At 37.2% G+C, this 14339-nt stretch overlaps 1 protein-coding gene across 2 annotated transcripts in view; it reads right to left on the bottom strand.

The window, feature by feature from the left end:
- Nucleotides 1-14339, bottom strand: part of FZD6 (frizzled class receptor 6) — a 35620-nt gene that overhangs the window by 5342 nt on the left and 15939 nt on the right. The window contains exons 3-4 of one of the 2 annotated variants that reach the window (XM_010354525.2): nucleotides 8695-8891; nucleotides 1982-2999 (exon numbers count right to left, since the gene is read on the bottom strand). In XM_010354525.2, the coding sequence (XP_010352827.2) occupies nucleotides 1982-2999; nucleotides 8695-8891 (1215 nt within the window). The remainder of the gene's footprint in view (nucleotides 1-1981; nucleotides 3000-8694; nucleotides 8892-14339) is intronic. The other variant, XM_010354526.2, reaches the window with a different exon arrangement.

Here is a 14339-nt window from a genome sequence, read left to right as displayed (position 1 = left end):
CCGAGTAGCTGGGACTACAAGCGCACACAGCCACGCCCGGCTAATTTGTTGTATTTTAGTAGAGACGGGGTTTTACCATGTTGCCCAGGCTAGTCTTGAACTCCTGAGCTCAGGCAATCCGCCCTCCTCAGCCTCCCCAAATGCTAGGATTACAGGCGTGAGCCACTGCGCCCGGCCAGAGCTCTTTATTCTTTGTAAAGGCTGTTCCATTGTGTGAGTGAACCATAACTTATTCTACTATCCCTATTAATAGATATTTACTTCCAATCTATTGTCATTTGCAAATAATATTGTAGTGACTATCTTGGTATTATTTAATTTCTCATATTTGTAAGCAATCTGTCTATAAATTCCCAGAAGGGCAGGATCAGTGTACACACATTATAAATCTATACATACTGTGAAACTGCTTCAACAGAAGGTTGAAGAATTAAGAGTTAGTTAAGAACTAACTCTTAATAGCAAAGTCTGAAAATTGTATTTTGCTATTGTCTCACCACACAGTGGTTAGGACACCTTTAGATGTTTGCCATATCATACATGGAAATATAATTTAATTTAATTTTACATTTATTTTAATATAACTTTTTTCACATGTTTAAGAATAGTTTTTTCATTTTTATTTTCTGTGAATCTTTTTCCTACTCTTTTCTCATTTTTATATCAGATGGATGGTTTTTTTCTTACTGATCTGTAGCAACTCTTTATAAATTAGAGAAATTAGCTCTTCAACTATGATGTCATATGCAAATAAACTTTCCCAGTTGGTCTTTTGACATTGATTATGGATTGGTTGTTATTTTTGTTTTGTCACACAGAATTTTTAAAAAAATTTTTTACTTAGTCAAATTTAGCAATCTTTTGTAATTTCTGTAACTACAAGAATATTATATCCTTCTCCACTTGAAGATTATAATTTTCTAATTATATCCTATATTTTATAATTTCTTACATAAAACATAAGAAACATAGATCTTAAACTTAAAAACCATAGATCTTAAACTTTTTAGCAGTATGTAATAATTTCCTCTCCCTGACCTTGCTAAAAAGACTGAGGAATCTAGGAGTCATTATTAATATAGCAGGATCACATTAAGACACAGCCCTCTTATTCAGTATATAGTAAAAACAAACTATGGGTAACAGATTATGGACAAGGTATAAGGCCAGTAAAACTAGTATCCCCACATACCAACATAAAAAATAGGTTCCACAATGTTATAAAGCAGTAAGTTTGACCTTTCCATTGCATAATTTGATACACTGTGATGGCAGTGCTCTTGTTCAATGCACTTAATACCACACAGAGTCAGGAATAATGTCTAAAATCTATTAAAACAAAACCAAATTTATATTTACAAAACTTCAACTAAAAAGCTTTAAGAAATTTTATATTTTCAGAAATTTACTTTTATTAATTTTAAAAACACCACCCTTATACTAATCATAAGAATCAGAAATACATAAAACATATTTTGTTACAACTGTGTTTTTTTCAATTGAGAAATGACAGATGAGTCAGGCAAAAAGCAAATTCTGTTTTTGTAAGTATATACTATGTAAAAAGCTATAAGATAATATGATCAAATTAAATATATCCAAATAAGATTTTTTACTACTAACTAAAAAATTAAAAACAATTGCCAACGCGGCAAAAAGTGACTTCTGTTTTCCTCCCAATGTCAAGGTCTGTTCTTTTGACTCTGCTCTTTATTGCTATTAATCTGCCTTTGTAGCTTAATTTAATTTTTCAGAGAATAAAGGAAGTGCTTTACTACACAACTGAAGCTAAAGCTTGAGGAAGGAAGTCATGAAACATTCACCCCAGTTTCAGTTGATGTGTAGGAAATCCTTACCTATGGCTCTTGTATTTTCTCAGCTGAAATCAACTTTTACATCCATGACTAATACAAGTACATTTCCATGGAACATTTTCTACATTAAATGTAAATATAGACATAATCCAAGTGATAGCTTTTACCTGATAAGGACATGGGATATGGTACTGACGACAATGATCAGAGACCCAAGTTATCTCCCAGGTAATCCTGTTCACTTGCTCATAGACGTAACATCCGAGAAGTGTCACTAATGGCACAAGATACAAGCCGCTGAAGACTCCAATTCGAATCATAAATTTCTTTAGTTTTTCTTGGTTCCGGCCATCATGTTGTATGACTTGTCGAACATGATTTAAGGAAATAATGCCAGCTAAAAGAAGAGAGAGCCCAACAAACACACAAAGGCACAGTGGCAAGAGTACAAAGTAGCGAGAAGCATCCAGGTCATAAAGGCCAACAAAGCAAACTCCACTAATGTTGTCTCCTTCAACTTTGTTCATAGCAAGAAGCATAACAGTCAGGAAACCTGGTGTTCCCCATGCAACAGCATGAAACCACACTGCTTTTTGTTCGATGGCTTCACAACTCCATTTTCTTCCTGCAGCTAAGAACCAAGTAATGGTAAGAATCACCCACCACACAGTGCCAGCCATTGTGAAAAAATACAAAAGCATGAACAAAATGGTGCAAGCCTTATTTTGAGACCCTAGGACAACAGTGTCACCAAGTTCTAGCTTCTCATCTGCCTTATTGCAGGCTGTGCTATCGCCTAGCAAAAATCCAATGAAGTACATAAGAGATACAATGCTGTAACAGACAGAGTAATATATAATCGGTCTCTCTGGGTATCTGAATCTTCTAACATCAATTAAAAAAGTAAGGAATGTGAACAGAGTTGCACAAAGACAAAATATTGAAACTATTCCAATAAAACTTTTTGCAAACTCTAGCTCATCGCTTTGAAAATACATGTTGGGGCATGGAGGCGCACATTGGTCAATTCCCAGAAACTTATACCCTTGTCCCCCAGAAGTCTTAAGATGCCTTGGACACCAAAATCCAATGTCTCTTTGGACTTGTTCTGTTTTCTTCTGAGGACCAAGAAATTCTGTGTGTGGATCAAAAGTTACAGGAACAGTCTCATCACAGTATTGTAATCTGTAAAGATTATAAAAATTAAATATATGAAATCAACATTTTTATTGATTTACTATTTTAAGCTACACTTTCCAACTATAAAATATTACTTTATGTATTCATGATTGATGGGAAGAGATACAAACCTAAATGGATTACAGATAAGAGTTGAGTAGAAATTTTTGAAGTTGACTAAAAACTTGTGGCTGTTAATGGGGCCTCAACACAATAATTTATATTAAATACAAAGCAGGTGAACATGAAAAGGCACTTCCTTGGACAAAATTAGCCAGTTAACAATTTTAAAATAATTTCTGTTTTTAAGGCTAAATATTTAAGAATTTATCTTAATTGGTAGCTTCCAGAGAAGTACTGGCTTGTCTCTTTATAGCATATAAAGTATGTCTTTATATCATATGACCTGTCTTGTCTATTCACTTTTATTTTCTCATGCCCATAAGAAAAGTGAAGCAACCATATAACTAAGGTGATGAGAACTAAAATGACTGAAATGAGATCCTTCTCTGGATTGACAGGATAGAGTTCAAGTTTTTAAAGAAAGGCAAGTATACCAGCAAGAGGTAGGCTGAGGACCAGCTTAATGAAGATCACCATTTTGTTCAAGTCAGGCTCTTTGCCTCCCTTGTTTATGGACAGTCCTGAGTGACAGATGGAGATATTTCCATCTCGTACAGAACTTTATCACTAAGTTGAGTTTGTATATACCAGTATTATTTTGGGGAATCTATAATGGTTTAAAAAGTATTGGAGGTTTTGGCCAGGCGCAGTGGCTCACGCCTATAAACCCAGCACTTTGGAAGGCTGAGGCAGGCAGATAACTTGAGGTCAGGAGTTCAAGACCAGCCTGGCCAACATGGTGAAACCCTGTCTCTACTAAAAATATGAAAATTAGCCGGGCGTGGTGACAGGTGCCAGTAATCCCAGTGACTTGGGAAGCTGAGGCAGGAGAATCACTCGAACCTGGGAGGCAGAGGTTGCAGTGAGCCAAGACTGAGCCACTGCACTCCAGCCTGGGAGACAGAGGGAGACTCTGTCTCAAGGAAAAAAAAAAGTATTGGAGGTTTTAAATGAGAAAGCATTTTAAATATACCTTAGAAAGAACAGACTAAAACATATGCCCATAAAATGAAATACAAAAAAATCATCTACCAGCTTTATTAAAACATAATATTATGTCAATTTTGCTTTATACATTATAAAATAAAGCAATATAACATTATAGATACAGTGGGGACCGCTTTCTGGTCTTATTTCCTTCTCTCTCTCCTCAGAAGTATTCATTACCACAAACTCCGTTTTTACTCTCAAACATTTAAAAAAATATTTTTATTACATTATTTACTAACCATAACCTTATAAAGTATTGTTTTTCAGGTTTTGAACTTTATATAAATGACATCATGCTGTATTTATTCTATAACTTACGTTTTAAAATTTAACACTATATTTTCTAGATTTATCCATGTTGACAGATGTGGGTCAACTTTATTCATTTTATCAACTGTATGGTAGTATTCCAGTGTCTAAGTATATCACAATTTACTAATAATTCTTCTATGATGGACTTTTAGATTTTTTCCCATTAAAAGAATTAGGAAGAATCTACAGTCAATATTCTTGTGCACGACTCTCTGTGTAAGAGTTTCTATGGGAAGGGATTTCCTAGGATGCAGGGTTAAGCATCTGCCGTTTTACTATATATTACTAAGTTGTTCCTGAAAATGATTATGTATCTACCAGAAGTGTGTAAGTTCCACATAGGTTCTATAGTTTCTTCAGTCTAAAAATAAAACAAAAAGCTAACCAGTTTCTTTCCCCAATTTATTATATGAGGTCTCACTGTATCAGTAGAATAAATTAGCAGCCTCCACTGTCTAGAGAATAGGAAAAAAAATAATTAATCAAGACTAATGTGGAAAAGGTCAGTGAATGCATACATTCATTCATAAGTTAATTGTGCTTAAAATCTTATTTTCTCCACATGAACTCTAATTGCAAACGATCAAGTCAGTCAGTATTCATCATGTTTATTCACTATCACAGAAAGGTCCAGATAGAGTATTTCTCTTAAATATATGCCTGTATATGCCTGAGATTCTATTTTTTTTTTTTTTTTTTAATGGAGACTGGGTCTTGCTGTGTTACCCAGGCTGGTCTTGATTTCCTGGACTCAAGCAGTCCTCCTAAATAGCTGAGAATACAGCTGTGCAACACCATTCCTGGCTTATGCTAAGAGTTTTATATCCAAAAAAGACGATTCACCTTGCCAAAATATTACATTAACACTGGTCTGAAGGTATATGGAACAAGTACAGTCAGCATTTTGATCTTAACGCAGTAGAATATTTCATGTTATAAAAACATCTGTTAAGCATGTTTGTAACGTTTTTACTTTGAAATGCACTTATTAATTATAAAATTTGTCATAGCATAGTGGCTAAGGTATGGAAAGACCTCTGATAAATCTTATTAGGAAAGTGTGTTTTCATGAAAGCAAGTCAGCTATACCTTTGAGGAGAAAGTTTGACTATCATAATAAAGACAGGAAAATGAGTGTAAGGAAACAAGTATAACAGAAAATAAGATTCCACAGACTCTCAGGTGGTATGGTGGACATGCACTGCTGTGAGGAAAGAGAGAGAAATGAAGAGAAGGAGGACTATGGGTCAAATGAGTGGAATTCATCTATTGGCAAGCTACCCGAGGATGGCTAGAGCTGGAAGTGAAAACAAAGTTCAGTTTACAAAACGCTTCACGTAGAAAAGAATGTGCCTGTGCTCTGATGAGCTGAGGAAACTACAGACCTCAAAGAATGAATGCACCTTTTTCTTTCAAGGCAAAGGCATTCTCCTGGGGAACCAAGAGCCTAATGCATGTCATAACCACACAGTTCTGCTGTTTCTCAAATAATAGATGTGGCCTTCATGTTTTTACCACAGTTATGTTAAATCTTTCATTATGCTAGAAATCTTTCAATGAGCTAGATTTTATGTTTTAATCAGAGGTTCCCCTCTTTCTTTGCATGTGTTTTCAAAGTAAGTAAGATGCCACAAAAGCCTGAAGTTCTTATTTATAGAAATGAAAAAATATTCTCCAGTATAGGCCATACTAGAATTATTTTTATGTGCAACTGACCCAACTAACATTGTATAAAAGGATGTTTATGGGTTTGCTTTATATTAATGGGATATGGTTTAATGTAGGGTTTAAACAATTTTAAAAAATGAATTCTACTTCCCAATTCAATGTATCAAGCATTCTCAAACATGAATAAATTTGATTTAGTTTAATTATTTAAAAACTATCTATTTCTCAAAAAATCAAGTTACAAAGACCAAAACTCCAACAAAGTTAGAAACTAAGCATAGGTGCCAGCATAAATTTTTTCAAGTTATAACCTCCCCTGCTTTGAAACTGAGTAGGCAATCTCATAATGAAAGAGCAAGTATTTTCTCCATAGGCCTCACCATCTTCTCATATAAATATAACTTACTTACTGAATCTTCTCCTTCCCTCCACTAAAATGTAAGGTTCATGATGGCAGAAATTTTTGCCTGTTATAACTCTAGTGCCTAGAACAGTTCTGGCACACGGTAAGAGTGCAAGAAATATGAGTTAAATGAATCATCAGTTTTCTCTCCTTTGCTTTTGCTGTCATCATCCTTGGTGACTTGACCAAGAACAAGCCATCCATACTCTGGCTTCTCGGCCATTTAGCCTCCTCATCTCCAGTGACTATCCCTAACCCACAGTGGCCACCCGTAATCAAAGTCACACAGGGAACCCTGCCACAACCTGTACATACTATCTCCAAAAATCAACTCAAGCATCCTGCCCTTCGTCTGCAAGTTCCTATCCTTGCAATTCATTTTTTTAAAAATTCTCATTATGCCTTAAAAAAAAAAAAAAACCTCACTGGGATAGATCTCCTCCAGCTTGTCTCCATACATTAGTTCTTTTCTCTCTTCATTTCACTCCCCATCCATTTAGACTTTCATAGGCTATTGTTTCAGTAACACCCTTCTCATGATCCTTCATTTTTTAGTGCACCTTTATCTTTGCACTGAATGAATCTGACAAAACCCCAACCACAACTATTTGCCTTCTCTGTGCTTAGTCCCAAGCATCCCACCACAGCTGGAGAAGTTCTCAATAGGCCAGATGAGATCCACAAATTCAGGATTGCCTGATTTACCTGAAATGTTACGAAGCCTCTCTAGTTGACTCATTCTCCTATGCTCCATAATGACCACTTCTCTTGAACACATATCCTTCTTTTCCAGACTCACAACAGAGGACCTCCTTGACTCTTATTATGTCACAATGGAAATAGAAACCATCAGAAACAAATTCTTGCAACAACTCTTACCAAACACACAAACCTACCTATATCCACAGCCATCCTATCCCTTCCTACTGTTACAACAGATGTTCCTCCCATCCACGGTCAAAATGTCATCTATGCTTGGGATCCTACCTCCTTCTTAGAAAACTACTATTGAAGACTTCTTCTACCCCATATATGCTTGCTTCTTCCTTTTTCCTAATAGTTCTTAAAATAGTTCTTTCCCATTAAACTCATAAACTTTCCTCTTTTATAGCCAACTTCCCTAAGAACTCTGTTTCTGGCTTCACTTTCTCCTCACTCCTTCACCTACTGTCATCTGTCCTTTGCCCCAATCACTCTAGTGAAATAGCATAGCGTAATATTCTTTTTGACTGGCAGCACCCGACATGTCCTCTGCCTTGAATACTTTTTTCCTTCGGGACACACATTTACTATTTGTTTCAGTTATAACTACATGACTGACATCTTGCCAACAGGAATGCATGTGGAAAAGGTATAACACTTCCCATCTGAGGCACTCAAGAAAAGGTGTGGGTTCTCTATCTTCTCTCTCCCATCCACCTGGCTGACAGAGTTGCAGGATGGAAGTGTCCTGGATTCCTAACAGAAACTGCCACAGAGTGCTGCCCAACCCTCAGGAGACTGACACAGGTGCCATGCTCTATACAGAAGCTCACAGGATTGTGCTACCCATTCCTATCTTAAAATATTGAAGACCTCATTGCTTTCAGCATAAAAATATGCAAGATGGGCCCTGGATGGTCTGACTGCTGCTTCTCTCTCCTTCCTTATCTTGCACCATATTCTTTCTTACTCTCATCACTCCAGCTATACTAGTTTTTGAATTCCCTGTATATGCCATGCTCCCTCACTCCCTGTTCAGGCTCTGCAGGGTCTCTGAATAAGCTATTCCCACTGCCCAAAATGCTCTTCCCTCGTCTCATTGCCTAGTTACCTGTCTTACCCTTACCCTTCATACTTTAGCTCAACAGTCATTTCCTTCGCTTTTCCCCAGTTTGGGTCAAAGTTATCATTATATATTCTCATAGAACTATCTACCTTTCCTTTGTTGTATCTATCACAGTCATAATTTTGCACTTATTTGCATAATTATTTGATTACTGCCTGTCCCTCTCACCTCACTGTAAGTTCCCTGAGAACAAGAACTGAGTCTGTTTTTTGCTCACCATTGTGTCCACAACACTTAGCACTATAGTGCCTGGCATATATTAAGTGTGTAATAAACATTTATGGAATTAAATAATGAAAGCCTGTCACTAACATCCCAGAGAGCTAGTACCAGTAGTAAAATACCATTAGTAGCTTTCCATGAAAAACATAATTTACCTGTCACATTCAAGCTCCTCAGGCCATCGGATCCCAAAAGTGTCAATTAATTTTTTGCAATCAGAATATACTTTCTCACAAAGTTTACGACAAGGTGGAACCACATGAATTTGCTCTGTGCAGGTTGGTACAAATGCCTTGCAGAGGAAAGTTTCAATGTTTGGTGAACATTCCAGATTTGCAAGAGGAAGAAAATGCTATTAAAGACATCAAGATACAGTTAGAAAACATTTTAATAATAGATGAATAAAATTAATATATTTACTGTTTAAAGTATATATTTTTTCACTTATACTCCATAAGAATCTTTAAATCTCCCTCTACCAGACTTATGAACTCTTCATACACAATGAAATACTACTATTTTATTCAATCATATATTTTTCAAGAAGACATGGATTATTCCAGGGAAATCACTTGTCAGAGTCACCAAGAAACTCCACATTGTCAAATCTGATGGTAAATTCTGAATGTTCCTTCTACTCAACTCTTAACAGCAATCGACACAGTGGCTCCTAGCTTCCTCTTGAGGCCCCTTCCAGGACACAAATTCTCTTGGACTTCTAGCTGTCTCATTGGCTGTTCCTTTTCTGGTCCTCTCCCATTTCCCAATTATGATCACTGAAATGCTCCAGAGCTCAGTCCCCAAGACCTCTTCTCTATCTCTACTGACTCTCAGGGGAAACTCATCCAGCTTCCATCTCTACTGTGAACCACAGACTTGAATGAGCATCTGCTCCAGGACAACTCCATTTGGCTGTTAATGTGCATCTCGAACCCAAAGTATGCAAAATACAACTCAATCCCACCATATCTCTGCCTCCCAAACACTCCCTTAGTATTCTCCATCTCAATAAATAATGCCACCATTCACCAAGTTGCTCAGGCCAAGAATCTTACAACTCACTCTTTTTTCTTTCTTTCTTTCTTTCTTTTTTCTTTTCTTTTTTTTCTTTTTTCTTTTTTTTTTTTTTTTTTTTTTTGAGATAGAGTATTGCTCTGTTGCCCAGGCTGGAGTGCAGTGGCATAATCTCAGCTCACCACAACCTCTGCCTCCCAGGTTCAAGCAATTCTCCTGCCTCAGCCTCCCAAGCAGCTAGGACTATAGACGCATACCACCACGCCCAGCTAATTTTTGTATTTTTAGTAGAGACGAGGTTTCACCATGTTGGCCAGGCTGGTCTTACAACTCGTTCTTTACTCCTCTCTTCTTTCATCCCATCTCCAACCCATCAGCAAATCCTGTTGACTCTCCCTTTAAAGTATATTCCAAATCTGACCATTTCTCACTATTACCACCCAATCTAAGCCACTATTGTCTTTCACCTTGACTACTAAAATGGCCTCCTAACAGGTCTCACTACTTCCCACATTTGCTAATCTTACAGTCAATTTCCCAACCAATGTGATTCTTTAAAATGTAAGTGTATCCTTGTTCAAAGACTCCAATAAAATAAATTCCAAAGTCTTTTCCAACTCCCAGGAGCCCTTAAATTTCCAGGTTTCCCGCTATGTCTCCAGTTTCATTTCTGGCCACTTTGTCTCTTATTTACTCCATTGCCACTACACTGGACTTTTGCTTCCCATAGTTTCACGTGTATTTCTGTCTCAGAGTCTTTGCACTGGCTGTTCCCCTCACCTCTTCACCCAGATAGTGAGTCTTGTGCCCTCATTTGAGCATTTGAGTCTCTGCTCAATTCACCTCAAAGAGGCATTCCTGCCCATCCTATCTAAAATTATCCTGTTCTTATCTTTCTCATTACCCTGGTTTGCATTTCTTTTAAGCCCTTATCACTATCTGACATTTCATTATGCACTAGTTTATTTAATTTTTGCCTTCACCACTAGAATGTAAATTCTAAGAGGGAAAGGATTTTTTTCTATTTTGCTCACTGCTCTATCTCCAGTGCCTAAAACAGTGTCTGCTACATGGCCATTTCTCTATATTTACAGAATAAATACATGATTCTCCAAAACAATAAATGAACACTGAAAAAGCATATCAATAAAACATTCCAGAGCATCAAGACAAAGAGAAGATCATAAATGTTTCCAGAGGGGGGGAAAAACAGCATACATGTAACTAAATTAAACTGTGAATATTTGATAATATCAGAAGCTAGAAAAAAATGAAAAAATAACTATAAAATTATAAAGAAAAATGCATTTCAACCTAGAATTCTAGATCCACTCAAACATTTACAGGGTAGACTACTGACATTTTTGGCGCTGTAAGGAATACAAAATTTAAACTTTCAAGCATCCCTGTTTAGGAAGCAACTAGAAGATGTAATAGTCCTGAAATAAATTGAAGGAATATATGAATAAACCAGGAAGGAAAATAATATGGGACCCAGGAATTAGCTGATTCAACAGTGAAGAATGACAAGAGAAATTCTCCGTGTGACAACTACAAATCTAGTCCAGAAGCAATCAGAGCACATTTGACAGAAGGGCAGATGGCTGAGGAAGAAAGGTCTCCAAGGGAAAGGAGTGGGGATTGAGATTGACAGATTATATGTTATTTTGAGCACTAGGAAAATTGCTGCCAGGTGTATGACAAGTCTGTTAGGATATCTAAAAACAGTCAGACATTGTTACATAAAAAACAAAGCAAAATACAGCTACTGTGTTAATTGTCGGGAGAGTATTAAAAACATAAATGTACTCAAAGTATACTACCTGACTCAGCAGTGTGCAATATTTAATATTTCTAGTAATGTTATCAGTGACTATTCATTTCATCAAAAACTGTATTAGGAGAAGTAAAAGTGGCAGGGTAAGAGAAATGAATTATCAACTACCCTAATAGGAAAGAATAAACAGAAACAGCCTGAAGTTCTAAACTGATTAATCTATAACCAACAGAGTAAACCTATTAGTTAGAATGTGGCCTGCATACCAGAGGAACACCTAAAAGAGTTCAAAGAGGCTGCCTCTCAAGCGCAGGACTGGGATGTGGGTGGAAAAGGTGGGTAAGGACTATTATTTTTCTGTTCAAAGCCTTTTAGTATTGAGGGTTTTCTTTTCCAGCTTTATTCAGGTACAGCTGATGTATGATAAACTGAACATGTATAAAGTATACAATTTGATAGGTTTTGAAATGATTATCACAATCAAGGTAATAAATATATCCCTCACCACCAGAAGTTTCCTCTGGCTCCTTTGTCATCCCTCCCACCCTTCCATTCTCCTCAGCCCCTCAGTAACTCTCACGCCTGACAACTAATCTGCCTTCTGTCACTGCAGAGTGGCATTTTCTATAATTTTACGTAAGTGGAATCATACAGTATGTTTTCTTTTTTGTCTGGCTTCTTTCACTCAGCATCATTGTTTTGTGATTTAGTCATGTTGTTTGATGCATCAGTAGTTCATTCCTTTTTTTTTTTAGACGGAGTCTCGCTCTGTCGCCCAGGCTGGAGTGCAGTGGCGCAATCTCGGCTCACTGCAAGCTCCACCTCCCAGGTTCACGCCATTCTCCTGCCTCAGCCTCCCGAGTCGCTGGGACTACAAGCGCCCGCCACCACGCCCGGCTAATTTTTTGTATTTTTAGTAGAGAGGGGGTTTCACAGTGTTAGCCAGAATGGTCTCGATCTCCTTACCTCATGATCCGCCCGCCTCGGCCTCCCAAAGTGCTAGGATTACAGGCGTGAGCCACCGTGCCCGGCCAGTTCATTCCTTTTAATTGCTGAGTAGTATTTCACTGTATGGCTGTACCATAATTTTCTTAACAATTTACCAGTTGATGGACAGTCTGAAGTGCCCATGGGACATTTGAGTGTGGAATATCTACTAGCAGGCGGTTAAATAAAGCTATGTAGAGGTGAGACTTTAAATTAAGGATATGGATTTAAAAGTCATTAGTATAAAAGTGGTAATTGAAATAATTGGCTGAAACTACCTAAGGAGAACAAGTAGAGTGAGAGATGAAAATTCTGATTCAAGGGAAATGCACTGACTATATATTAGCATCTCCTTCCACTAGAAATGTCATTGAAATGAAAGAAAAGGTTTAAAGGTAAAAAACAAAATCTATAACTGCATTAAAAAAATAAAGAAAGGGCTCCCTATAAGCTTTGGGAAATTTTTGAAATATAAAAAGAAGCAATGACAACTTCTTTCATCAGTATGGCCAATTAAATATCTCCTGCCACAAAACATTCAGGTTCTGGATAAAGTGCAACAAATATACTTTAAAATGCATTACTGAGCACTGTACATACCTTAAAACTAGACTTAAAACATATAAACAAAAAGCAATAAAACTGTAGGGAGAAATGGACAATTCCATGGTCATGAGAAATTTCCATATATCTTCTTTAGTAAATGAACAGTCAAGCAGACAAAAATTAATAGGTAAATATAAGCTTTGATTACAGACTACAATTAACAATTAAGTCTGACTTAAAGGGCATATACAGAACCCACACCCAACAATTAGAGGACAATAGCTATGGAGGATGTCAGACCAGTGGGAAGTTCCCCTGTCCTGATAGTGCAAAGTGACTAAGCAGAGACAGGGTTGCCACCGTTGACGTATGTTATTGCTTTTATTTGAATGATGCTCTGAGATTGGATCCTTTGTCACCTCACAGGAACTTGGAGTGCAAACAGCATGGTACTTTTCTCAGTTTCCTCCATCGTGAGTGGGAGAGAATGCCCAGACGGTGTGCAAATCTTCCTCTGAGCCTGAGGTAGGAGAAGGGGAACTATGGGCAACTGGTAAACTCTAGTATTTACTGTCCCAAAAAAGCCTAGTTCCTAAATTTTTTGACTATCTGGTAATCAGATCCTTTGGTGGAAAGAATTAAAACACACTGTGTTTATTTAGTTCTTCTAACTCAGAAGCCATGATTAACTGGTGGTCAGCACTTAAGTAATTATCTAGTTCAAGGGCAGGCAAAATGAATGCAATACATGTACTTTTGCTATACTAAAACAATTTTCTTACATGGAAAACACAAGTCACTTCCCTAAAATTCTTCTACAGTGCCAAAGGTGGCTAATCCAATAACGTTGATATTCCTGCACTGTGTGTAGGATAAACTGAATGCTGAAAACTCAGATACCTTCAGAGGCCAGCCAGGTAAACTCAAATGCCTGTAAGACGACAGGGAGTATTTGGGAAGTAGCTGCTACTCAACTCCAGCAGACTATTATTTGGAAATGGGGGCATAGAATTGTCAGGTATATCCATTTTTCCCAAGAAAACAGAACTTAGATTGTTATGCATAATTTCCCAAATTTTAGATTTTGGCACTTTAATCTATACATTTGAAACAGGACCCCCTCCCCCTCCCCACCACACACACACATAGAAAAATCAAGTCTCAGTTCAGATCCAGTGTGGGCCACCAACTTCCAAGTTCAGTTGCAGATGAACAGCCTTAAAGAATTTTAGACTTGGAAGGGACTTGAGAGAAAACCTTTAAGTTAATTATTTTTGAAGTGTATGTGTGTCTGTGCATGCACACATACACATTTTGCCAAGAAACATTTTCCTTAAATAAGAAGTTAAGAGGAGGCCGATATACTAAATAAATAAAAGCACAGTTTCTTGGGCTGAAAAGGAAGCTCTCCCTGCTGAGATACCTCTCACCATTCCTCTTTGCTACCAGTGACCTCAAAGTACCTCCAGAGATCAC

Source organism: Rhinopithecus roxellana, chromosome 9 (assembly GCF_007565055.1).
Source record: "Rhinopithecus roxellana isolate Shanxi Qingling chromosome 9, ASM756505v1, whole genome shotgun sequence".
Classification (NCBI taxonomy): Eukaryota; Metazoa; Chordata; class Mammalia; order Primates; family Cercopithecidae; genus Rhinopithecus; species Rhinopithecus roxellana.
The sequence above is the reverse complement of the archived record's forward strand: the minus strand, read 5'-3'. Positions and strand labels throughout refer to the sequence as shown.